The sequence below is a fragment of the Clupea harengus genome, chromosome 6 (assembly GCF_900700415.2).
Source record: "Clupea harengus chromosome 6, Ch_v2.0.2, whole genome shotgun sequence".
Lineage (NCBI taxonomy): Eukaryota > Metazoa > Chordata > Actinopteri > Clupeiformes > Clupeidae > Clupea > Clupea harengus.
Window position 1 is genome coordinate 19,816,856 of NC_045157.1, and position 27,660 is coordinate 19,844,515.

The 27,660-nt window shown below is 40.8% G+C and overlaps 1 protein-coding gene and 1 pseudogene across 1 annotated transcript; both read right to left on the bottom strand.

Annotated features, from left to right (window-relative positions):
* Window positions 1-2,636: 2,636 nt before the first annotated feature.
* On the bottom strand, window positions 2,637-5,890 carry LOC116220806 (annotated as a pseudogene).
* Window positions 5,891-16,616: 10,726 nt separating this feature from the next.
* LOC105906549 (B-cadherin-like) lies at window positions 16,617-25,854 on the bottom strand. The gene is made up of 16 exons (XM_031569292.2): window positions 25,694-25,854; window positions 25,251-25,365; window positions 23,575-23,828; window positions 23,234-23,392; window positions 22,550-22,705; window positions 22,305-22,449; window positions 21,982-22,151; window positions 20,728-20,856; window positions 20,429-20,614; window positions 20,075-20,319; window positions 19,606-19,748; window positions 19,299-19,523; window positions 18,863-19,090; window positions 18,582-18,712; window positions 18,209-18,352; window positions 16,617-17,373 (listed from the first exon to the last, which is right to left on the bottom strand). Exons 1-16 carry the CDS (start codon window positions 25,742-25,744, stop codon window positions 17,164-17,166), a joined length of 2,691 nt encoding a protein of 896 aa, XP_031425152.1. The 5' UTR covers window positions 25,745-25,854; the 3' UTR covers window positions 16,617-17,163.
* Window positions 25,855-27,660: the final 1,806 nt, after the last annotated feature.

The window sequence follows — 27,660 nt, forward strand, 5'->3', positions numbered from 1 at the left end:
GTTGGTAGTGAACGTTACCTCATCTGTGAAAAGCAAGCTAACATTGGCCAAGTCAACGCCACAACTTACCTTGTATCACTGTCACTGTCACGCGAAATAACAGTCGTAAATGGCCCAGAGTTTTCTTAAATGCAATTCCTCAAAACTACCAGATGCCCCACGGGCCGCTCCGTGTTAGAAGGGCTGACGGCACACGTCACTACGGTTGCGTGCGCTGGCGGGGCGTGTATGCAAATCCAGGTGCGTTTAATTTAAGAATCCTTATCCTCAATCCGCACAGCTGAGAACACTTCGGCTGTGTAAGAACCCATTTTCAGGTGTTCTGTAATAAGGTGGAGATCGTTTCTTTCGTTGAATTTCTGAAGTCCTTAAGAACACATTTCAGAAGACACTTCAGAACATTTTCGAAAAATAAGCACCATGAGTGTGAATACATATCGCAAGGAGGAGTATAAAAATCAGTCAGTGATTTGAAATGTATAGTTCATAGAGGAAATAATACGTATTCCGAGTAGTATGGGAAATAGTAGAAGGTGCTGTAGATGTAAGAGGGAGGGCCAGTAGTTGATGGATGTGGGCCGGTATTTTGGACCATCCCAACCTCGTCGGCCCACCGGGGATTCCCCCGGTATCCCCGATGGCCAGTCCGCCCCTGGCTCTGCCTTAGACTGAAAACATGTACATCATCTTATCACTATTACCTTACCACTTCACTCCTGTCTGACTTACCAGAGTCTTCTCAAACTGCGGAGCCTGGTCATTGCTGTCGGTTACAGTGATTATTGCTTTGCAGTGGGCTGTTAGACCATATCCTTCCCAATCAGCTGCTTGGATTTCCAAAGTTTACACTGAGTTTTTCTGGAAAGGTAAAACCAAATGATAGAATTAAATGAGAACTGCCTACTACAGTATTTACTCCAAATGAATCCAAAATGATTTATACGTATATATGCTTTATCACAAAACTATGACTCAACCCCATAGCCAGTCTGATAGATACAGGCAATATTAGTGCTGATCATAGTACAGTAAAAAGTGGGTGGGATTTAACACAACGGCTCTCTTGAGTTCAGGTCCTACACTGAAGGCAGGGGCCATGGTGACACCCTGGACATTTATAAATCTGAGTGACCCACATCGCTACAGAGTGCAGAGTTCTACCCTTCAGCATGCTCCCATGGTGTCAACTCAAGACAATGACCTCCTACCTTCAAGATGTGGCCAAGAAGGTTTATGTTAAACTTTGTAGAACTCCTTTTATCAGAAAGCGTTTCACAAATCAAGTAACATGGTGAAGCAACATTATATTGTTTTTCACGTTTCTCTGCTGTGGTCTGAGTCTTGCCCCTTCCCAGACAGTCTTTTTGTCAAACTTCAATGCATAGACCAATTTAAAATACTTCAACAGCATGAATTTCACTTTGATTTCAACAAAGTGGATAAACACTAAAATCAAAAGTATTACACAATTATCTAACCTTACACTCAAGGAGAAAAACATCGGCCCAGATTTGCACCACTATAAGCACAATGTCAACATCACACTTTTTGCGAAACAATACACACAAGTGATTTGCAAAACACTAAACACACTTGTGTGCATTAGACACAGAAGTATAGCAAGATGTCACCTCCTTGCAATTCCAAAACACTGACTGCCAAATTACCACACCTATGAGCCTGTCAAATAAACACAGCCATCAAGTGTGCAAACACATGATTGCTTAATTGTAGACAAATCAAACAGGTTTAAGCGCTATAGAAATGCAGCAGATGAGTTAATCTGTCTTCAACCAAAATGGAAGGAGTCAGAAGAAGAAGAGTGAGGGTGAGAGGGGGAATCCACGGAGGAGGAGAAGGAGGAAGAGGCAGAGGCCGAGGTCGAGATGGAGGTTGAGGAAGAGGAAGACCTGAAGCAGGAGGAAAACGTGCTCAAAGAAGAAGAGGACCAAATTCATCAAATTAATTTTAAAGGAGGAAGGGGGCCCATATTCACGCAAGAACAAGAGAGATCATAAACATGGTTTTGGCCAATAATGCTATCAGGCTCAGAGAAATTCAAGCCAACATTATCGGTGACCATGCCATTTTCAATAATGTCCATCAGGCCTCTCAGTCAACACTGTCACACATCCTGAAAAGACATCAGGTTCAAATGAAACAACTTCTATTTGTACTGTATTTTCAGTTTTTTACTGTAATTGTAACCTGTACTGGATACAGAATTTTACGTTTGTATGATATTTGCTGAGCTTACAGTGTTATGCACACTACTGTAGTAGCATGAAAACTGGGACATGTTTTGTTGTGATTCTCCATGTTGACATGTTGACTGATTTGGGTATATGGAGAGAAATAAATCATGTTTTCATCAGTCTGCAGCATTGGTCTTGTGTAGTGTTTGGTGAATTTATTGTATATTTGCACTTTCACGGGTGTACTTCACTTACACTACTCTAATAACTGAGAAATAGAATTGCTAAAAGTGTTTTAAGTTTGCAACAGCAGTGTGTAACTGGTACAAACAGAATTAAGTCATATAATTGCGTGTGTTTCATATGGTAACAAAATATGGTTTTGATAAATTAGTGTATCATTTTTACAAGAGTGTTTCATTTTGCAAAGGATCAGAGGTGTTTTGCTAATTGGGTGTGTGGTTGTGCTAATTGTGTGTAGTGTTTTGAAAAACAAAACAAAACCATCAAAATCGCGCTTAAACAATCGAGAAAGGCGTTGTTTGGCATACGTGGATCTTGACTCAGAATTTTATATCTGACGTCAGAGTTCGCATTTTTGGGCTCATCAGCATCAGTGGAAACAACTTCCATAAACTCAGTGCCTTTACAAGAGCAAATTCAGAATTAAAAACCAAAACATGACAGTCTGAAATCCTAAAAAGGGACTAAGTAACAAATTCTGTGTAGAAACGTTAAACCAATGCTTGCACACTCACTAAAGAGACACATATTACAACTGACAAACCTATCTTGATGCTTCTGCAACACTTCCCAGGAAGGGATTTTGTGTAAAGACAGACTTGTTATCATTTTGGTCTATTACAGTGACTTTGAGTTCCATGGGGTCTTCTGCTTGAGTACCACCAACTGACACCACGTGGGCAAAGAGCTGAGGGAATGAATGAAAATATAATCATGAATTTCTCAATACATTTCACTTGGATACCACCAGCATGTGGAGTTCCAACAGACATTATAAGACATAATAAGAATCACCAAATATTGAGCCTGTTTTTCTCTGTCCAAAGGCTGAGTGATGTAAAGCAGTCCAGTGTCTCCATCAATTATAAAAAGGTTCACAGGGGGTTGGTCTGCCCCTGCACCAGTGATGCTGTAGACGATCTTCAGCTCCTTTGCATAGCTGGTTTTAATCTAGAAGTCACAGTGATCTAGTTAATTATCTATCCAGATCATCTCAGCACAATACACATGTCACCGTCTACCAGACACATACCTGCACCAATAGTTCTGGAAAAGGGCCTCTAGTGTTCTCAGCATGTTTGATGTCAGGGATGATCCAATCCCTCTTCCTCCTTCTTAGACCACCAAATGACTTTGGAAACAGCAGGACTGGCACAGTTGGGACTGCCTCAGTCACATAGGGCTGTGGGGCTGTTGAGTAAAAGCTTGCAAGTGAACAAACAAACAAAATCTCTATATGAACTAATTACCAAAAACTAATTCAATATCTTTCAAACATTATGGTACAACACAAAGGTGCATATTTTCTCTGAACACTGGAGACTATCAAGACATATACTGCAGGTGTAAATGTGTACAGCAGAGGTCAGTGTTGTGCCATCTTTAACTGCCTATGGTTACCTGGAGCAAGTCCACCTGGTGGGGGTGGTGCAGGTGTTGGTGCTGGTTGTGGCGAGGCTGGTCAAGCTCCACACGCAGAGCCACTGTGTGCTTCCTGCCTTGGGAGTCCCAGGCGTGAACAGAAAACCTCTTGTGTCCATCATGCAGAGTCACTTGTCTCTTCAGCTTCACCGTTCCATCCATGTCCACTTTAAATCGTGTATCCACCGAGTTGAAGAGAGTTTGTGTGCGGCCTGTGCAGTCATTGAAAACCACTGGGATGGGGGGTGGGGGGTGAGTGATTAGAAACTACTATGCAAGTGCTGACCATTTTGGTCCTTCCTCCAGAGCTACAGGACACACTGGTCCCACTCTCTGACCGATGGGCTAGCTATGAGTGCTCAAAGTGGAGGAAGTGGCCGTTATGGCTTTAACTGATGAGCCAAATGAATAAATGGGCTTTGTTCAGTGCTGCTTTGTAAAGTATTTAAACAGCATTTTGCTAAGCCAAAAGTATTTGACAGGTTTCATTTTCAGTAACACATTTCTTCATTAAAAGGGTGACATTTTGTTTTGAAAATTAACAATAAAATAGCATCTTAATGTTTGCTATAATCCTTTTCGATGAGATAGAAGAAAAAAAAGTGAAACTAAAGGAGATGACAGGTCGGTCAGGCGTTATGGCAGTCACAAGGAAAGTGTACAGCCATATCATTTTTCAACTGATAAGATTGAACACAGAGTAGAGCACAGTGCTCATCAGCTAGACCAATTATGGCTTCAACCATTTTATGTTAAATTTTTTTTTATTTTGCAGCCTTCTCCATCCACTTTAAAATGGCTTAGGAGGCTTCAGTGCTTCTGATGTTATTTCACAGCTTAACAAACCACATACATTCCCCTTCCCCAAAAAAGAAGGAATTGCCTGCAGAAATAGAACCAGTTTATTCCACCAGGTCACGTTAAGGCTTGCTCAAACACATCCACAGAAGCCTGGCGTTAATGCAGGAGTGAGAAACAAATCGACATTTGATAGCTGAAACAAGTGCTGCCTTGTCTTCCAGGTATGCACCTACAGTGCCTTGCATAAGTATTCACCCCCTTGGATGTTTTACCCTTTTATTGCTTTTATAAATCAATCATGGTCAATATAAGTTGGCTTTTTTGACAAAAAAAATACAAAAAAGCCCTCTTTAATGTCAAAGTGAAAACAGATTTCTACACAGTAATGTCAATTCAATAAAAATATGTAATGTAAAATAAGTGATTGCATAAGTATTCACCCCCTTTAAAGCAACTGACCTAATTCAACAGAGGTCCAGCCAATTGGTGCTATAGTCTCACAAATTGTGAAATGGGGATCAGTGTGCAGTGAATTTGTCTCAAGTGATTGTAGTATAACAACACCTGAGCAACTCAGAGAAAAGGTTATTTAAAAAAATGAATTAGGTCAGTCACTTTAAAGGGGGTAAATACTTATGCAATCACTTATTTTTCATTACATATTTGTATTTAATTGACATTACTGTGTAGAAATCTGTTTTCACTTTGACATTAAAGAGGGCTTTTTTGTCAAAAAAGCCAACTTATATTGACCATGATTGATTTATAAAAGCAATAAAAGGGTAAAACATCCAAGGGGGTGAATACTTACGCAAGGCACTGTAATGTCATCACAAGCCAAAACTAAATTGAATAGAAACCCGCTCTTTAGACCCCGCTCACTTAATGAAATAAAGTCACTTGTCGAACGGATTCATGTAACAGTTCAGTTAAAAATATATTTAAAGTAACCTGCAAACCTGCCTTGCGTGGAAATAGAACTATTCTTTTTTAACACCGTCTAAATTCACAGTGGACTTTCACAAAGGGATATATCAAGCAAGCAACATTACCTTACACATATTGATGCGTAAACAAGGGAGAGGACTTTTAAAGCGACAATTCACTAATTCATACCTTTACCAAGCCTCCTGCCAATGTGAAGATTAACTCTGTCGACTTTGAATACATAGAGCTCTGAGTCAAAGCCAGGTCTGCATGATGTATGTTCAGAAACTGCATACGAGATTGTCTAGATTAAAAAAGAAAAGAAAAAGTAAAAAAGAAATAAGAGTAAGAACAATTACGATTTGTTTACATCGAACCAACTTTTTAGAAAGCGCATTCACATTCGTTATTCATTTTGACGTGTCAAGGACAACAGAAACGTACTCTTCATTATGTGCGTCAAAATGGGTGAACTACAGCCACCTGCCTTAAAGTTACTAATGTGTTACTAATTACTTGTGTTTCTCCTAGAGTTTTTTTAGTACATTTCCAGTTAAACATTAAAGTGAACTTCTCTGTGAACATTCCCCAAGAAATATAAATATAAAACCCCAGCTTGTAATAAAAAATACGGCGCCAAAATATAACCCACCTGGAGAACGAGAATAATAGCTCCCAAGCGCAAGTATCTACAAACCTCTATCAGAGTGTCGCGGCGAAAACCTGCCACTCTCTCTCAATTCCACAATCAATAATCAAAAGGCCACATGTGTTGATCTGAGGTTTATAGGCTAGTCATTAAGCCACAATAAGAGATGGTCCATGCATTAGCTCGATCTCATTGTATGAATGTCGGGTCAGACTTTTTAAAGGAACTTAGTTCCTCCCACTCTCTCGTGCTTGGCTGATCTCCAAGGTCAATCAGAACTAACCCCATTCTCTAACTTGTTACTCCTGAACCCCTTCTGTCTGTCTGTCTATATGTGTGCATGTGTGTGTGTTTTTGGCACCCCTTTCTTACCTTGGGATCCTGTGGAGGATCAATGAATCATGTCAACAGCTGGGCTCAACTGGGCTCAACTGGGCTTTTCTCTCTAAGTCAGTTTGCCTATTCCATTTCTTTTGTTAGTTATTTTAAGGGAGACTTTTCACACCTAACCCATGTTCAAGTTATAAAAAATTGCTGTTATATTCCCTCCTTTGTGTATATCAGACACACAAAACTACATTCTATTTTAATATAGCAGGTACACACTATCAATAGACTATACAGCAACATAATCTTACTGAATATGCAGCAAAGCTAATAATAACTACTTACTAACCGAGAGTGAGGTCATGCCGGGAAATATCAAACTGAGGCTTTTACTATCGACCGAGCGATACCGAGGTTGATACGCCAAAGCCGAAGTTTGATATTTCCCGGCATGACCCAACGGTCGAGGGTAGTAAGTTGTTTATTATATGGCATTCTTAAATTGCCTTATTGTAATCATCATGTGCACTTGAGCTATCAATATTCATGTGACTATACTAACTTCCAATACATCCCATTACAATATGTTATTGCTCCACTAGGGCACTCCTATATGAGCTCACAAATAATGTTTACATAGAACCACTGGGGCAATCCCAAATGGTTGAAGCACACTCACTCTTATAAAACCCACTCACATATGCATAGAAAATAACAATACAAACAGTATAAACCATACAGCAATATAAACAAATAATGCAGTAGTACACATACAATGAAAGTATAACATTATCTGCACCAATGTGAACTATAGACAAATCTGAATATAGCACCAATATTACCAGGAAAAACCCAAATTTCCCTCGTGTTGTTTTGGCAATACGTTTATAATCATCCCCAGGTTAAGTTGGGGAAGGCCCACTTGCATTTGAGGACTAATCCTCTAAAATACCTAAGTTATTTATTTATAAAACAATCAATGTCCAATAGAAACTAAACCGTGCATACATTAGACAGCGTATGTTAAACAGTGCTTAATTAAATGTACAGTGGGGAAAATAAGTATTTGAACCCCTGCAAACATGCAAAGAAATGTGTGATCTATAATTGTAATAGTAGGTGTATTCTAACAGTGAGAAACAGAATATCAACCAAAAAATCCAGAAAACTGCATTTTATAACATTTATGACTTAATTTGCATTTGATGCAGAAAATAAGTATTTGAACCCCTAGCAAAACATGACTTAGTACTTGGTGGAATAACCCTTGTTGGCAAGCACAGACGTCAGACTTTTCTTGTAGTTGGTCACCAGGTTTACACACATTTCAGGAGGGATTTTGGTCCACTCCTCTTTGCAGATCCTCTCCAAATCCTTAAGGTTGCGTTTTCAATGGGAGGGAATGAGGGAATGAGGTTCAAGCCCAATATTCCACTTTACATGGCCCCATCCATAGTCCCCTTGATGCAGTGGAGTCGTCCTGTACCCTTGGCAGAGAAACAGCCCCAAAGCATAATGTTTCCACCTCCATGCTTAAAGGTGGGGATGGTGTTCTTGGGGTCATATTCAGCATTCTCCCCCTCCAAACGCGGTAAGTCAAGTTGATGCCAAAGAGCTTGATTTTGGTCTCATCTGACCACATCCTGTCTCCCAATCCTCCTTAGAATCATTCAAGTGTTCATTGGCAAACTTCAGACGGCCCTGTACATGTGCTTCCACCTTGCGAGTGCTGCAGTACTTCAAACCATTACGGCGTAGTGTGTTGCCAATGGTTTTCTTGGTGACTGTGGTCCCAGCTGCCTTGAGATCATTCACAAGCTCCCCCTGTGTAGTTCTGGGGTTATTCAGCACCTTTCGGATGATCATCGATACCGCACGAGGGGATATCTTGCATGGAGCCCCAGACCTAGAGCGATTGACAAATGTTTGGTGTTGCTTCCATTTACGAATAATCGCACCAATAGTTGTCTGCTTCTCACCAAGCTGCTTGCCGATGGTTTTGTAACCCATTCCAGCCTTGTGCAGGTCTACAATCTTATCTCTGACGTCCTTGGTCAACTCTTTGGTCTTGCCCATGGTGGTGAGGTTGAAGGTGTGAAGTATGATTCTTTAGACAGGTTTCTTTTATACACGTCACCAGTTGAGATCAGGTGTACCTTGTTAGGCCTAATGAGGACTAATCTGTGTGCTTCTTGGGCACATAACTGGTCATTGGGAGCCAGAATTCTTGCTGTTTGCTTGGGGTTCAAATACTTATTTTCTGCATCAAATACAAATAAAGTCGTAAATGTTATAAAATGCAGTTTTCTGGATTTTTTTGTTGATATTCTGTTTCTCACTGTTAAAATACACCTTCCATTACAATTATAGATCACACATTTCTTTGCAAGTGGCCAAACTTGCGAAATCGGCAGGGGTTCAAATACTTATTTTCCCCACTGTATATACATTAAACTGCTATGGCTTCTTCCTGAACGCCAGCCATATAATCCCAGGAATTGAATCGCATTCAACCCTTGTTGTGCATTGTTATACACCCTTGACGTGTATGAATACCCTGTAGGCAGTTATAAAGTGTGACAAAAACAATGTAACAGACAAACATTTTCCCATAATCCCATAATTCACAGTGTTAGATTCCAGTGATATTTCTCATGTACAGATATCTTGTGTATGTGCCTCGACCCTTGCCAGGCCCGTAGGCCCAAATTATGTTGTGCAAGATTCCTCCTGACGCCTGGGTTCTTAGGCTGAAGGACATTGATGGACTGTCATGGTCATGTATGTGTACGTGTGTGTGTTAGAGATTGTTATGCATTTCATTCGGTTTACGTAATGCCACCAGTTAAATTAGCCTGTGCCCGAGGCTCAGGAGATCAGATCGGGGATCAGAGCAGCTCGCAGAGGAAGGAAGGACCATCTCCTGAAGACGACCCCGACACGCGGCGACTCTCAGAGCTCTGCTCAACTCAGAACACTTAGACTCAGAAAAGTACTTAGTGATATTTCTTGTCTGACAATAAATATCTCTGGCTCTGATCCGAACCGCTCCAGCTTCCTTGATTGCAACAACCAACTAGACCACCCTTTAGAATTGAGTGTAATAGCCTAAATATAGAAAAGAATCTTACAACAGATACAAGAGTACAAATTGTATGATTGATAAAACATTTGCTGAGGTATATATCAGACGGTAAAATAAAGCAGTAGTGGTACAATCAGAACAGTATGGACTACAGGAACACTTAAACAAGGCACCAAAGGTCTTTTCTCCTCCCAGAGAAATCCAAGAGGCTCGCAGAGAAATAATATGATATTTCTGGCCAACTTAAAACCTTCTCTAGGCTGGTCCTTGGGGAAGGGTACACTAACATTTGAGGGCTAATCCTTTATTTCCCTAAATGATCGATTATTGGTTTGTACCGATCAAATCCTATGTATTCCGAATCAAATAATACAAATGGGTTCAGTATGAAAATCACTGTGTTCAAAGGCAGTGCTTAAGTATAGTCCAGGCAAAATAGCGTTTTACGACAGACTAATTGTAAAAGAATTTTTTTCAGCATAGATAATTTCTATGAGGTGTCCAGAACAACATACTAAAAGTCCTAAGAAATCCTAGTTGAGGAAATATGTTTAATTCTCATCAATCTGAGATCTGCCTATGCAATTAGGACATATTCAATAAGTGTGATGCTCATGTGCATATTTAAATTCATTTAAAAATTTGTAATACAAAAAAAGTTACTTTTCATGTATACTTTTACTATGTAAAGTTTTATTGTGGTAGGAGTAAAGGAAACAAATAAGCCTATTTGGATGTATTTTGGGCATATTCGATTAGTGTATAGCTCATTTGCATATTAAAATTCATTTTCAAAGAAACTTGTAATACAAAAAATGTTACTTTTCATGGGTACTTTCATTGTGTAAAGTTTCATTTTGATAGGAGTAAAGGAAAAAAATTACATTTTTGAGGTGTATTTTTGCCATGCATTATTAGCACACATCTCAGATTGATGAGAATTAAACATATTTCCTCAACTAGGATTTCTTAGGACTTTTAGTATGTTGTTCTGGACACCTCATAGAAATGATCTATGCTGAAAAAAATTCTTTTACAATTAATTCTATTATTGGCTCCAAAAAGGGTTAATTTGCCTGGCCTAGTAATCAAGTTCGATAAGTAGATAGATAGATAGATAGATAGATGGATACTTTATTAATCCCGAAGGAAATTTAGGTCATCCAGTAGTTTATACACTTAACTTAACTTAACTTAACTTAACACTTAACTTAACTATACACTTAACTTAACTCACAAACATACATACACAAAACATACATACACAAAGTCCCCATATACCTATGGGGCGCCGTTTGTAAAATGTTGCACGTTCGAAAATTCTGCTCAGTTTTGCTACATTTAGCATTTTCATATGGAACAAAAAGCACGACAATATTCGAATGTCACTTTTTCAAGCATTTAGAGAGAAATTCATGTAAATTCATGCGATAACTTTTCCAAGGATATTTTTTGGCAGTAACACAAAGTTGTTAAATAATATAAATATTTCATCTAAATGTTAATGTTAAATGTTAACTGTAAATGTTAAATATAAATGTTAAATGTAAATGTAAATGTTAAATATAAACGTAAATGTTCGATGTTATATATAAATGTTAAATATAAGTGTTAAATGTAAATGTTAAATGTAAATACAAATATCAAATGCTAAATGTAAATGTTAAATGTAAATGTTAAATGTAAATGTAAATGTTCAGTCTACATGTCAGACTTGACGACAGAACATTAGAATATTTACGGTAATTCATAGCTTTCAGTAACACTACCAGGGATACCTTGCGGGCAAAATGTGTCGACCAACAGTGGACATCGTCGAGCAGTGCAACCTACTCAATTACGATCGCCATCAAACACAGATCATACCACAATAGCCAGACAGAGATATCTAGAAAAAAATTACATTTTGGGAACCTGTGATCCCTTTACTGCACCCGCTGATATTTGTATTTCTGTAACGTCGTAGAAGTCCCTGCCTGAGCTCCAGTTTGGAGATATTTACATATATCTAATAGAAAATCCGTCCCCCTACACACCTCAAAAACTGAAAGCCTACCAAAAGCACAGATAGTAATTTAATTTTCAGAAGGGGATGGGTTAATAACGATGTCGTCTGGAAGGTGAAAACTAATAAACATCTTCATTATCAGAGCAAAGATGATTGCCATTTAATAGCTAGCTACCAGCTAGCGAGCTACATGCTGTTAGCTAGCAACCTTTAGCCTACCCAACACTGTTCTTTATCATTTTACACAATTTCCTGGTTAACACAAGTACAACCACCTGGTCTGGCGAATGGCAACTTAAATTATCTTCCCAAGTATTTTCTACTGGCATTGTAGTATTACCAGTTGGATGACAAAATACAGTAGCCTAGCCTAGTTGCTTAGGTACTTGTCGCAATCTCAGAGCAGAAACCGGGTAATCCAATTTTAATCGTGTTGATGCTTTGTTTCTTGACTTTATTTCTTGATCTATTCCCGTTTTAGGTAGTTATTCTGATGAATGAGGCGACCAAAACAGGGTTAATGCTTTTATTGCAAGCTCCAAAAAGAAGGCTAGTTTACTGCCCGCCTGAGAAAAGTTGACCCAGAAGACGTCTACAATCAGCTGGAAACAGCCGGGCTTGTCTCCTCGCCGATTTGAACAGCCAACCGAGCAACAACTGTCTGGCATTTTACTACCTATGTCAGACAATTTTAAAGCGGATATATTAAATAATCTTGAATGAAAGATGGTCAGTTCCAGTATAAATTCCAGTGGTAGACAGCTGTGGAGTGTGTTTTCTTGCCCGCAAGCTGGTAATTCTGACGTGACGTGAAAACTATGAAAGCCAATTACCGTAAATATTGTAAGGTTCAGTCTTCAAATCTGACATGTAGACTGAACATTTAACATTTACATTTAACATTTACATTTACATTCAACATTTACATTTAACATTTACATTTAACATTTACATTTAACATTTAACATTTAACATTTACATTTAACATTTATATATAGCATTGAACATTTACGTTTATATTTAACATTTACATTTACATTTAACATTTACATTTATATTTAACATTTACATTTAGATGAAACATTTATATTATTCAACAACTTTGTGTTACTGCCAAAAAATATCCTTGGAAAAGTTATCGCATGAATTTACATGAATTTCTCTCTAAATGCTTGAAAAAGTGACATTCGAATATTGTCGTGCTTTTTGTTCCATATGAAAATGCTAAATGTAGCAAAACTGAGCAGGATTTTCGAACGTGCAACATTTTACAAACGGCGCCCCATATATACCTGCTCTACCCATAATTAATACTATCTCCAACTATATCACATTTTGAATAACACATAATCTTCAATACATGATGGTGTGAGGCACACATATGTGGGTTATCTTCATGTGTGAGTGCAGGTATGTAGCAAACAGTAGGTCAGAGGTTGCGTCTGCAGTTTCCCACATGGCCGCCTTGCTGGAAAGGCAGGCTAGCACTTGACCCTGGCATGTTTGCTGTGGTCCTAGACACCCGTGATCTGGTTATTCAGATTCCACATGTCCATGATGGAGCCAGGTTAGCATACTGACCCTTCTTCTCTACTCCCCTCTGCTCTGACCATGTTATATGTTCCATCAGTTCCCTTCCCCCAAAGATAAGAAACATTCATCAACTGCAGCATTTTCATGAACTCACCAGCCTCTCGCCCAGGTCGAGCTACTTCATCAGAATGTTCTCCATTTTAACCTTGATTGGCTCGTTGAACTGCTGCAGTCCCGCCACCTTGTGGTACTGAAACTCTGCAACAAAAGTTTATACACTACCATACACTTGACCTCTCACCCCCATTGGCTGGAGGCTTTTCCGTTTACAAACCTTCACATATGCCTAGTCCCCAGACTGAACCAGCCCATATGTGTCCAGCTGTCCGCCAGTGTATAAACAGTCTCATAGATTAGAAACAACTGATGCATATAGTTTCTACTCTCCCGCGGGAAATGTTCCAGAGATGTGTAGTATGATTCCTAGAGCATTATTTTACTCCATACTTTCCTCAAATGCCTTACCATTGTCACTAAAAATAATTTCTGGAATGCTGAATATAAAATAGGGGGATATCTGAGTGAATGAATCCTAAAAGGATCTGTATGCTAGTTATGAAATAGGTGCCAATCGCCACAGATTTGTCCGATGTACAGTATTTCTTGATGATAACACTCCTCTCCAGCTTCTCTTGACCCACAACTGGGTCGTATATTTATAGGGGAGATGAGGGGGAGCCTTGAAACCGGCTTGGGGTAGCCAACTGGTCAGTCATTTTCCACTGTGCACGAGCCCCACGGAATTCTGGGATCAATTGATTGGGTGACCTCTCTGTGGACCCCAGGTCGCGTGAGTGGCCTGCACAGCGGGGTGCACAGCTGGATGTTGCGCGGGTAGAGGCAGCCTTTTGAACAGCCGCCCCCAACTTTGTGTAGCAAAGTTGTTACATGAAGTGAGCCAGTTGCATCCTGTGAGAATGATGGGAGACTGATGGCAACGGGCCGCGTGTCCTTGACCTGGTTCCGCGCTGTCCGTATGCTGATGAGGAATGGTTAGAAGCAGCCACACCTGTGGAATAAAATGCTGGCTTGTAAAGCCGCAATCTGAATGGGGGATGGTCAGCCATTCTGGGGATGACTGGGCTGCTGTGACGTGTCCGACACTCAGGACAAACGTGTTGGTGCTTCCTGACGGCATCTCTCCCCCTCAAGATCCAGAACTGTCGCCGTAGCTCAGCAAACCCCCTCTCCTGGCCTGGATGCATGAGCCGGCTGTCACCATCCTGGATGATGAGCTTGGTGATGGGGTGATGACGATCCAGCACTATGGGGTGCAAGGTGTCTTTCTCCAGGGACTCACACCTGCAGAGCCGCCCCCCCACATGGATCAGCTGGGCCTTTGTGTCGTACTCTGGAGCCAACATGAGCAGTCTGCTGGCTGCAGAGACTGGTTTCCCTGAGGAAACAAGAATGAATTACTCCGGGAAGCAGTCTCTCTGAACTGTCCGGAGGAGAGCAAGCTCAGCTTGCCTGACATCCTCTGCTGTGGGGTCTGTGGGCGTGGCCGCCCCATGACATGCTCTGATAGAGGCCACCAGCAGCTCATGGTAGCTGCTGAAACCTCCTGCATCGTGAAGAGACTGAGCAGAGGTCACAGAGACGTGACCACAGAAGGATGATTTTCGCAGGTCAGCAGGCTCGTGGGATGATACGTCTCTTCCTGCTCGCTGTGATGCTCGCCCTTGTGTCTTTGCTGCTCCGTGCCTCTGCATGGATGGACGCCTGACACAGCCGTTTCCCAGTCCCACACCGGTGGCCAAGGACGGACTGTTGGAGTGCTTGATGTGGCAGGCGATCCACCCCCACTCTGACTGTCTTTCCCTCCAGTGTCCTGACAGCAGCTGTGTCCTGCTTTGACCGTGTGGTGAGCTTCTCACTCAGGGAGGGCAGGACATCCATCTTTTGGACACTGAATCAAGACAGAATTTTACATATAAAAATGTAATCACCATTTCTAAGTTTCTAAAGCTTAGCCACTACTACCAACCCATACCTTTATTTTCTAATGATCCTTTTCATATCTATGTAGTACACCACCACTTATTTAAATAAACCTTCCAGTATTGAAATATTCCCCAAAAGTGTCTCCTTATCTCTTATTATAGATTACTGTAAACATGACATTATTCCAGTTTATCATCAATAACCCCTTATACATATGGTATACATATAGTAACCAGAACCTTCATCAAAACATTTATTTCACACCTCCCCCCTTTGCGCAAATTATATAATTGGATATCAATGAAAATCATGCGCATCAGTTAACTCAAAATACATTTTCTCAGCAGTCATGGAATTATTTTTTCAAATGTATGTTTAACATTTAACCTATATTCAGACAAACACATTTAGACATCCCCACACTTAAACTGATTTCTGAAAAAAAAGGGTTGAAATTGTCTACAAACATGGTTGCACATGCCTTACAATCACCCATGATAATAGTTTGACAATGACATAAGAACATCTTACATCATCCTTCTAATCTTATTTTTCAAAAGCATAAACTATTAATGGCATTATATGGAGATGAAATGGTAAAAAAAGGCTACATTACGCTGTACATTACCGTAGGATGGATAGGTAACCAGCCCCGTGATGATTTGATTGGTCTGTTTGAGGGGCCAAAGCGGGTTTCGCTTTTCTATCGTTTTTCCTAAAAGACCTACTTGAAGTGGTTTGAGGGTGGTAATGCGTCCATTCTTCTAAAGGTCTTTCCATATTTTGCTCATTTGCTTCTATGAAAACAACTCGCATTGCAGTATATTTGCCCATCCCAACAGAGAAAGCCTTGCGGAGAGCGCTTCTAAAGCAAAAGGTTAACAGAGCAGGAAAGGTAACTTTTCCATCAGAATACCTCTCGAAAGCCAGCCTATGCTTTACGTAAGGGATAATGTATAGTCCGGCGGTCATTATCGAAAAATAAATCCCGATGGGACGAACAGGACCCTGACGCGCAATCACACATACTGGAAAACAAGGTATAATGCCTCCAATCTATAACATAAGATACCTTTAAATTAAGATGAATTCTCATTGTAACATTTAGTAGTTTTAAAAAAGAAAAAAAAAACTGGAATAACTGTTATACTATAACTTTACCCCCCTTTTGATGACTAAAGTATCGGTCTCAACTGACAACAAAACAACAGACTTCACATCGCACGAAAGCGTTCATGAATTAATTGACACGCACTTTTTACTATCTGTCGAATGAGGTTGCCCCAAGTAGAGACGCAAAATGCTATCTTGCCACCTTGTGGCCAAAGTGATAGCAACAACAAAGGAATGAAGCAGGAGGAAAGTTCCCTCATGTCTCAAGAACAATAATTCAGTTATAAATGAAGTTGTATCAAAAGGCACTAAGCTTGGGCATTTTTATTTCATAAAATATTTACAGCGTCACCATCAATCTGAATGAAAAAGGCACATTCCAAGAAGCAATGAAGCATTATGAGAAACAAAAATCTGAGGAAAATGATTCACAAACTGAGCAATACCAAAACAAGTTTGGCCAATACAAAACTGATTTTAAAAAAAGCAGTTGTCTTAATACCTCTAAGCTCATGAAACAAAACAATGCTTACAACAGGAAACAAAATTAACAACAAATAGTGATACAAAAACATTTAGCCAACCTGTGTACAATAAAGGCTGTATACCATCTGAGGAGCAATTCCACGTAGTGCCCTGTTTCAATTCAAATGCCTATCAGTGCTAGAGAAGCGAGCTTGCCCTTGCCATACTGTCATCATTCAAAATGAAACAAAGGTCAGGATCAAGCTCACCATCGGAGTAAAAAAAAAGAAAGGAAGCAAACGTCCTTGTAGCTGAAAATGAACACCAGCGTGCAAGAGTGGATTTGGTTTAAGACGCTTGGCAGTTGTTTCTTTTAAAAAGCTGAATCCCCTTATTCATCCTCTCCTCCTCCATACATGTCAGCCAGCTTCTTAAAGCGTGGGCCCCACTCGTTGAGACAGTCGTAGTCCTGGTCGCCTCCGGAGCTGGAGGAGTTGAGGGAGCTGAGGGAGCCAGCCTCGGAGCCCGCGCCCTCGTAGTCAAACACTAGTAGCGAGTCGTACGGCGGGGCCGTGGGGTCGTTGTCAGCCGCCTTCAGATTCTACAAACACAAAAGAGATTAGAAACCCAAATCCGAAGGCTAGCAAAAAGATTAGAAGGATAACGTAGTAGGTCTGTCCAGTACCACTCACGATCCAAGTCAACTAAGGTTACTAATAATCTACAAAACAAACTGCACACATTATCAACTGAGACAGCCAGGTATGCACTGTTATTGTATCCTGCCACCCTAACTATACTTGTATAAGGAAACAAAAAATATATAATCCCCATGCACCAGCCCAGCCAACATAACTAAACTTTAATACACTTTGCCTGGCAGCCTCTCCCTCTATATCATATTATGCTAATACTGATACAAATAAAGTGGCCACATTACCTAAAGTTAATTGTTTACCTATATTTATCTCATCAAATTGATGTTTACTACCCACATTTTCTTTTAGAGCGTAACTTTTGCTTTGAAATGCTGATGGCTGTGGAAACATAGTCCCTCATCACCAATCTTCGCTGTGGGATGCTGCTGTATTCTCTCCACTTGATCTACTTGCAGAAACCCTCGGCCTACAACTACCCACCCCTACCACACTGTCATGCACACAGAGATGCTCTACAATACTTGAATGCTCTCTTCCTACCTTATTCTCTATCAATTTAGTATACCAGTGCATCATTTATATACCATGTTATGTTTGTATGTATTGTGTACATTTACCACATGTATGCAAGCATGCTCATCCTGATACATGTATGATTCATTCTGCCATGTTTCTAATCATTTACCCTCCCCTTCTGCCACAAGCCATTAACTAAAGATCAATATTAAACAACCACATCATAAGGTTTCCTGTCTGTCAGATCAAGTCTGGACTTACATCATCGATAAAGTTCCCAATATCCTCAGGGTTGGCAGGGCGGGGACGGTACTGTGGTGCAGGCATGAAGGTGGGAATCACATCATTCCTAAATATCTCAGGCCGGTTATCCAGGCCTCTGTGCAGCACACTCAAGTCATAATCCTGAGAGAGAGCGAGAGCGAAAAAATATTACAGTAAGGAGTGACTCCCACAGGAAGAGCAAAGTTCCAGGATTCTACCCTCCTCCCATATTGCCTCACCAATTGCATTTTCCTACAAATGTTTCCAATAATAAAAAGGTTAGTTGGACACAAACACCAGGATTTAATGCAAGGATCTTAACCTGGATCAGTAATGCAGGTAACTAGCATCAGATGAAAAATGAGCTAACCTGGTCATCTTCTCCTCCACCTTCCTCATCATAGTAGTAGATGTTGTCCCTGAGGTCGTCCTCTGGAAGGAGAGGATCCTTCTTCACATTACTCTTCCTCCTCATGAACATGAGCAGGAGCAGCACCAACACTGGGGGAAGAGAAGGCATTTGATTGTAAGGCCTTGAAGCAGCGCAATCAACTTAACAGCAGAGAAACATCTAGTGCTCCCATTTTTCACAGAGACACTTTCAACCCCTCATCACAATCAAAATAAAACAAACCAGAGAGATTATCTTACAGAGCAGGGCCAGGATGGAACCCAGGATTCCAAGGATAATAGGAAGTGGAATTCCAGCTTCGCTGAGGGTCCCTTTTGTCAGGCATTCAATGTTGGCTCCCTTGCAGTTACACACTGTGGCTTCTACAGTGCTTATTTGGTTCAAGCCATGGTTGTCACTAACCATTAACCTGACGCTGTATGTCGCTTCCTTCAACTTGGTCTTTGTCGTGAGTATAATGCCAGTTTCTGAAACACAAAGCAGGTCGATTGTGTAAAATGTAACAGCAGAAATTATCAAATGTTTTCCCCTACAGACGGCTCATGGCCAGCTAACCAGGGTTATGGGTCTCTGCTAATGTTATTGGAGTAAATGGAGTAAGTAAGTATATTTGACTTAATGCCACGTCAGCGCTTACGGAAATGATAAGAATGACCAGCCGCAGAGGAGCCTTACTTGTGTCATTCATCCGCGCAGTCCAGTTACTGGCCGATTCCCCTTTCAGCTCCACGCGGTAAGGAGCACCGTTCACTACATCATCTTTATCGATTACTGTGAGCAGCACAGGAACAGTCTCGTCATTGCAAAACTCAACCACCCTCTCCACAATGGCTGGAGCGTTGTCATTCACATCCTCTAACTGAATTATGAGAGTTCCAGTGCCGGTGGCGGGGATGATATCTGTTGTGGACAGAGGGAAGAAATGTAATCAATGCAGAAACCAATAAGGTCTAACCAGAGGGCCTTGAAAAAGGTTACATACCGTCATCCATAGCCAGAATGAGAGCTTTGTACTGTCCATCTTTTACGAAGGTAGATTCGCGGTCCATCTCACTCTTCACTTTAATCATTCCGGTTTCCTTGACAACGCTCAACCAACCAGCTGGATCACTGCCTACTTTGTACCTTTAAGGAACACTTTGAGTATTTAATGAGTATTGACCAACGAGTATTGACCCCCCCCCCCCCCTCACACACACACACACACACACACACTTTCAGGCAACTCAAGTCCACTTAAAACCTATGACAGAACCTATAAGTCAAGATCACATCTTTCTGTATGGAACTAGCATTCAATTCCTTGACTTGTCTGTTTTCAATGGACAAAATGAACCCACAATTAAAAAGGCAAGCTGCTGTCAGATACTAAGGGTGTGACAGGTAATACATAATATTTGCTGGGAATATGGGAGTATTTGCTGAAACATCAAATTGGCAAAAGCACTCACGTCAATTTCTGATTCATGGCCGTGTCAGGATCAGAGGCCGAGTATAAGACCAAGTTGGTGTCTTTTGGGACATTTTCAGGCTTGGAAATTCTCTTCTCTGCTGGACTGAAGAAGGGAGCCTCATTAACATCCACAACATTGACCACCACCTGAGCAGTGGATGTTGGCAGAGGCATGGCAAAATCGACTTCATTCTCCACAGCTACCACAAGTGTGTACTTGGAAATTGCTTCAAAGTCCAGAGGCTAGGGGGATGACAGCAACAAACAGAAAACACTCAGTTAGGATGGAATGATAGGACAGAAAAAAAAGTTTAAAAAGTATCAAAAGATGACTAAGACTAATCTCAGACACCTTGGCTGTAGTGATGATGCCCTCCTGTTTGTTGGGGCCTGTCGTGATGCTGAACATCCCCGCACTGTCTCCACTGATGATCTTGAATTTCGTTGCCCAGGCAGGGGTGTTGGGATCATCTCCGTCTGTTACAGGCATCAGCACCACCACTTGCCCCACTTTATTCTCAGGGACAGACACCGTGTACTAGAAAAGCAAACGGCAGTGAAGACATAAAGAGCTCTGCCTTAGACTGAAAACATGTACATCATCTTATTCTTATCACAACTGCCCTTCCACTTCACTCCTGTCGAACTTACCAGAAGCTGCTCAAACTGCGGAGCCAGGTCATTGCTGTCGGTTACAGTGATTTCTGCTTTGCAGAAGGCTGTTAGACCCTCTCCTACCAGATCAGCTGCTTGGATTTCCAAAGTGTACTTAGAGATTTTCTGGAAAGGTAAAACCAAATGAGAGAATTAAATGGGAACTGCCTACTACAGTATTTACTCCAAATGAATCCAAAATTATTCAAAAGCATATATGCTTTATCCACACCATGACTCATCCCCATAGCCAGTCTGATAGATACAGGCAATATTAGTGCTGATCATAGTACAGTAAAAAGTGGGTTGGATTTAACACAACGGTTCTCTCGAGGTTCAGGTCCTACACTGAAGGCAGGGGCCATGGTGACACCCTGGACATTTATAAATCTGAGTGACCCACATCGCTACAGAGTGCAGAGTTCTACCCTTCAGCATGCTCTCATGGTGTCAACTCAAAACAATGACCTACTACCTTCAAGATGTGGCCAAGAAGGTTTATGTTAAACTTATGTACTTTATGTAGAACTCCTTTGATCAGAAAGCATTGCACAAATCAAGTAACATGGTGAAGCAGCATAATATTGTTTTAAACGTTTCTCTGCTGTGGTCCGAGTCTTGCCCCTTCCTAGACAGTCTTTTTGTCAAACTTCAATGCATAGACCAATTCAAAATACTTCAACAACATGAATTTCACTTTGATTTGAACAAGGCCGACAGCTTCATAGATAAGGGCGTACTCTAACGTTAAGGGTTAAAACCTTCTGCCTGGGCTTGTGAACTGACTTTTTGGTATTTTCACCAATATTTCAGATACTTTATGAATATTAAAGCAACAATAAGGAGCTCTGTTCCAAAACGAACAAGATAACGACCTAAAAGGCAGGCAAAAACCTTGAAACCACCACCAACAGCCCAGTTCACACTGTCAGGAGCTTGCCAACACACTAACTGGTGTCTTTTGGCAGTATAGCTGGCAGTGTCATGCTGTGAAAGCTTTTCTTCCATTTTTGCAGGGAGTTCCAGCATGCATACATGGCAGAACTACATAGGGCATATCCTGGATGGCTAGTGGGAAAGTCACAGGTGTGTATCTGTCCTTCACATGACCATATGCCATCAAAATGAATTTGAGGATGGTACCAAAACTATTTGCCTGTAAAACCATAAATGTCAAATTGTTGCATACTGTTACTTTAATGTAAAGATACATCTGTAAAGAAAACAAATTCAAATCAAGGTCAAGTGTACCTCTTTATCCAGCCCTGCAGAGTTCACCAGGATATCTCCTGTGACAGGATTGATGGAGAAGGCGTTGTTTGGCACAAGTGGATCTTGACTCAGAATTTTATATCTGACGTCAGAGTTCGCATTTTTGGGCTCATCAGCATCAGTGGCAACAACTTTCATAAACCCAGTACCTATACAAGAGCAAATTCAGAATTAAAAACCTGAACATGACAGTCTGAAATCCTAAGTAACAAATTCTGTGTAGAAACGTTAAAACAATGCGCACACACACGCACACACACACACACACACACACACACACACACACTCTGCAACTGACAAACCTATTTTTGATGCTTCTGCAACACTTCCCAGGAAGGGATTTTGTGTAAAGATAGGCTTGTTATCATTTTGGTCTATTACAATGACTTTGAGTTCCATGGGGTCTTCTGCTTGAGTACCACCAACTGCCACCGCATGGGCTAAGAGCTGAGGGAATGAATGAAAATATAAAATCATGAATTTCTCAATACTTGGATACCACCAGCATGTAGAATTCCAACAGACATGAAGACATAATAAAAATTACCAAATAGTGAGCCTGCTTTTCTCTGTCCAAAGGCTGAGTGATGTAAAGCGTTCCAGTTTCTGCATCAATTGTAAAAAGGTTCAGAGGGGGTTGGTCTGCTCCTGCACCAGTAATGCTGTAGACGATCTTCAGCTCCTTTGAATGGCTGGTTTTAATCTAAAAGTCACAGTGATTCAGTTAATCAGTTAATCAATCCAGATCATCTGAAGGGACCAGCATAGGTCATAAGAATATGCCATAGTCAATAAGTCAATGATATTATACCTAGTTATAATTATTACTTTTATTTGGATTTAACTAGCCATGAGTGCACTCTCCTTGGTGAATATACTTTGGGCTGACCTGGGTAGTGAGGTGTGATACTAGACTCTCACCTCCCCCCCCCAGGTCGAGACAAACAACCCTGCATGCATGGCCCATTTGAATAGACGGTGACACCCCTTAGATATCGGTGTATTTAACAGACTGTTCCTCAAGGAACAAGTCAGATATACTGAGGTGAAGTTCTGTGAGGGAGGATGGATCTGAAAGTCTCTGTCTCACAAATGGTCGGCCGCCATTCTTCAAGAATAAACCTGAATCCTGACTGATCAAACCTAAGACTGAATCTTCAATATATGGTATAAAACTAATTACCATTACATCTCACCACAATACACGCGTCTCCATCTACCAGACACATACCTGCACCAATAGTTCTGGAAAAGGGCCTCTAGTATTCTCAGGCATTTTGATGTCAGGGATGATCCAATCCCTCTTCCTCCTTCTTAGACCACCAAATGACTTTGGAAACAGCAGGACTGGCACAGTTGGGACTGCCTCAGTCACATTGGGCTGTGTGAGCTGTGGATTTAAACAAAAACAAACTCTAAACGAACTAATTACTGATAACTAATTAAATATCTTAGTATAAAACAAAGGTGTATATTTTCACTGAACACTGGAGACTATCAAGACATATACTGCAGGTGTAAATGTGTACAGCAGAGGTCAGTGTTGTGCCATCTTTCACTGCCTATGGTTACCTGGAGCAAGTCCACCTGGTGGGGGTGGTGCAGGTGTTGGTGCTGGTTGTGGCGAGGCTGGTCAAGCTCCACACGCAGAGCCACTGTGTGCTTCCTGCCTTGGGAGTCCCAGGCGTGAACAGAAAACCTCTTGTGTCCATCATGCAGAGTCACTTGTCTCTTCAGCTTCACCGTTCCATCCATGTCCACTTTAAATCGCGTATCCACCGAGTTGAAGAGAGTTTGTGTGCGGCCTGTGCAGTCATTGAAAACCACTGGGATGGGGGATGGGAGGTGAGTGATTAGAAACTACTATGCAAGCGCTGACCATTTTGGTCCTTCCTCCAGAGCTAATGGACACACTGGTCCCACTCTGACCTATGGGATAGCTATTAGTGCTCAAAGTGGAGGAAGTGGCCGTTATGGCTTCAACTGATGAGCCGAATGAATAAATGGGCTTTTATGTGTTCAGTGCTGCTTTGTAAAGCATTTGAACAGCATTTTGCTGAGCCAAAAGTATTTGACAATGCACAAAGGCTTTATGTTCAAGACCACATTTCTTCAATTATTAAAAGGGTGACATTTTTTTTTAAAGATTAACAGAAATAGCATCTAAATGTTTGCTATAATCCTTTTGGATGAGTAAGTAGAGGAAAAAAAGTTAAACTAAAGGAGATGACAGGTCAGTCAGGCGTTATGGCAGTCACAAGGAAAGTACCCAACTTACAGCCATATCATTTTTCATCTGATAAGATTGAACACAGTAGAACATAGCGCTTCATCAGCTAGACCAATTATGGCTTCAACCATTTTATGTTTCCCCATCCACTTTGAGATGGCTTTGGAGGCTTCAGTGCTTCTGATGTCATTTCACAGCTTAACAAACCACATACACTCTCATTCCCCAAAGACTTAAAAAAGAAGGAATTGCCTGCACAAGTAGAACCAGTTTATTCCACCTGGTCACGTTAAGGCTTGCTCAAACACACCCACAGAAGAACTGCAGAGTTTCAGTCTTCCTGAACCTGGATGACCTCAGCAGCTAACAGCCCAAAAGCTCTCGATGAATCATCATCACTTGAAACTACTCAATTGGGCCATTTAGAACAAACTGTCCTCTAATGGATTTGACAATGGTCTTCAGTTTGTTGTCCATTGTCCAAGTATGACCTATTGGGAGCCATAAGATGAAGGAACCTCTAAATATGGGGGACGGGGAGATAAACAGCCAGGAGGTGAGGCCAGCTGCACCAACTGTTCTGCCACCCTTATCAAGTGGGACAGTTCAAGGCCTCATGTAGTCTTTGGTCAATGCAGTAGGGAGAAACAATGTGACATTTGATAGCTCAAACAAGTGCAGCCTTGTCTTCCAGATATGTACCTAAGGTCATCACAAGCCAAAACAAAATGGAAAAGAACCCCACTCTATAGACCCCGCTGACTTAATGAAACAAAGTGAGCTTAAGTTAAGTCACTTCACGACCGGCTTCTTGTAACAGTTCAGTTAAAAATCTATTTGACTATTTGAAGAAATCTCCAAAACGGCTTTGCGTGAAAATAGAACTATTCGTGTTTAACACGGTCTAAATTCACAGTGGACTTTCACAAAGGGATACATTAAGAAAGCAACATTATCCTACACATATTGATGCGTAAACAAGGGTGAGGCCTTTTAAATCGACAATTCATAAGCTTACCTTTACCAAGCCTCCTGCCAATGTGAAGATTAACTCTGTCGACTTTGAATACATAGAGCTCTGAGTCAAAGCCAGGTGTGCATGATGTATGTTCAGAAACTGCATACGATAGTGTCTAGATAAAAAAAAAAGAAAAAGGAGTAAGAAAAATTACGATTCGTTTACACCGAACCAACTTTTTAGAAAGCGCATTCACATTCGTTATTCATCTTGACGTTTCAGTGAAGGACAACAGACACGTACCCTTCATTATGTGCGTCAAAATGGGTTAACTACAGCCACCTGCCTTAAAAGTTACTAACGTTAACAGTGTTTTTCCTAGAGTTTTTTTTGTAAATGTCCAGTTAAACATTAAACTGAATTTCTCTGTGAACATTCCCCAAGAGATAGAAATATAAAACCGCAGCTTGAAATAAACAATACGGCGCCAAAATATAACCCACCTGGAGAACGAGAACAATAGCTCCCAAGCGCAAGCACCTACAAGCCTCCATCAGAGTCAAAACCTTTTGTATGAAATTCCAATAAATAATTCCTTGTGGTTCCTCTCGGCAAAAAAAAGATGTCTTCCGTGCTCTCGACGAGACCTCAAAATGACTTCAACGTCCAATTGCGGAAATAAGCAACACCAGGTAGTTTCGGTGAGAGGGTGACGTTGATGTGTGCAGGTGGCCTCGCCCATCCGCTGATTACAGATTCCGACCGAGTTTGGTCATGGGTCCCCTCTTTACAAACATGCGCATACAGGCAAACAGTCAATCTGAAACCATATGAACAAATATTGTTAAGTGAGTTTCCCAGTTTCCCGACTGGACCGGGAATGATAACGAAATAATCTTATCATTGCCCAAAATCTGAAGATAGCAGGAGACTAAGAATCGTTAATTTACTCACATTCGTGATGGAATTATTCCCTCTATATAAAAAAGAGGCTCTTGTGTTACAGCTACAATATTAGTTTATGTCTAGTCAATTCAACACGTAGATCAAAGAGGTGGCTTAAGGACTCATCCTACCATTACCAACAGCTAAAGGTGAAGTGTGAGGCTTCATCCTAATCATCAGAACAGGACTATTGTGAACACCATTTCATCAGTGCTAAACTGAAGTTTACAGTAAGTGTAACGACAACCCCCACATATTACTTGAACTTCAGGCTGCTGTATTGAAAGGAGTCATTCATCCTTGAGCAAACCACAAACGGCAGCACCCTAAAGCCTGCTCTGTTCAGATATCTTTGCCTTAACTGGGCTTATCCACATATTCCGCATTGTGTCCATGAGACAAAATATGGTTGGTATTTAGTTCACAAGTTTCATGTTGTGTTATTAAACTGAATAAGACAATCATAGACAGCTGCACATCACTAAAGGTTTCCTGCAGCAGCCTATATTGGTGGTTTGTGATTAGTTATCAAATATGTAGGCGGATGAATGACGCTTAGGACAGCACTCTTCCCAGCTAACACACCACTGCACTCCTCTGATACTCCACCACATCTCTTCCCACACTAAATGAACTACTCGGGGTAACCAAGCTTACATGTGTAGCCTACATGGGTTTTGTCCTATGAATAGAAATAGAATAGAAAAGCCTTTATTGTCATTGTATTTGCAATTGCATACAACGAAATTTGGATATGGGTTACTATGGGTGTGGGAAGGAAGAGACAGCGGAATGTTTTGAGTTAACTATGAGAAACCAGCTAAGACAATTAGCCTATTGCTCATCATATTCTGACCATACAATTTAATGGTGCAACCTAGTTTTGCTTCAGATCCACAACAAGGATATAGCTACTCTTTAAAAAACATAAAACGTCTGTTTAATAATATTTCTGTACATAATAAACTGACCCCTTTGTAAGCTAACCACGTTAACTTAAGATAGACAACTATTAAAACTACTACAACTAGCCGACTTTGTATGTAAATTATGACCATTTTAGGTAAATTATGAGGAAAAAGCTAGTAGCAATCTAGCTAGGTAGCTTAGCTATCTTGAGTATGCTAACAACTACAACCAGAGAGGATGGAAGAATCTGCTGTAAGCAACTAGCTAGCAAAGTGCTACATCTAGTCTAACAAGCTAATAAGCCACGCGCAAATATTAACTGATAAGTTGTGTTTGCGAAAATATAGGCTAACACATCCATCACTATCCACTTTTTTTAAACTTAATATCTAGCAAACAGTAAATAGACTAGCTACCGCTAGTTAAGTTGGCAAGCAGTTAGCATCAGCTACTTAATTAGCTAATTTCAGCGGTTGACTCACAGACAGTATGAAATATTTGACTTGTACATGTGCAAGTGTGTAGTATACGTCACTTGATATATTTCTCCTGAACTGAAACTCATCATACCTGATAACCTTTGTTCCAAATGAGAGAAACAATTAACGTTACGCTA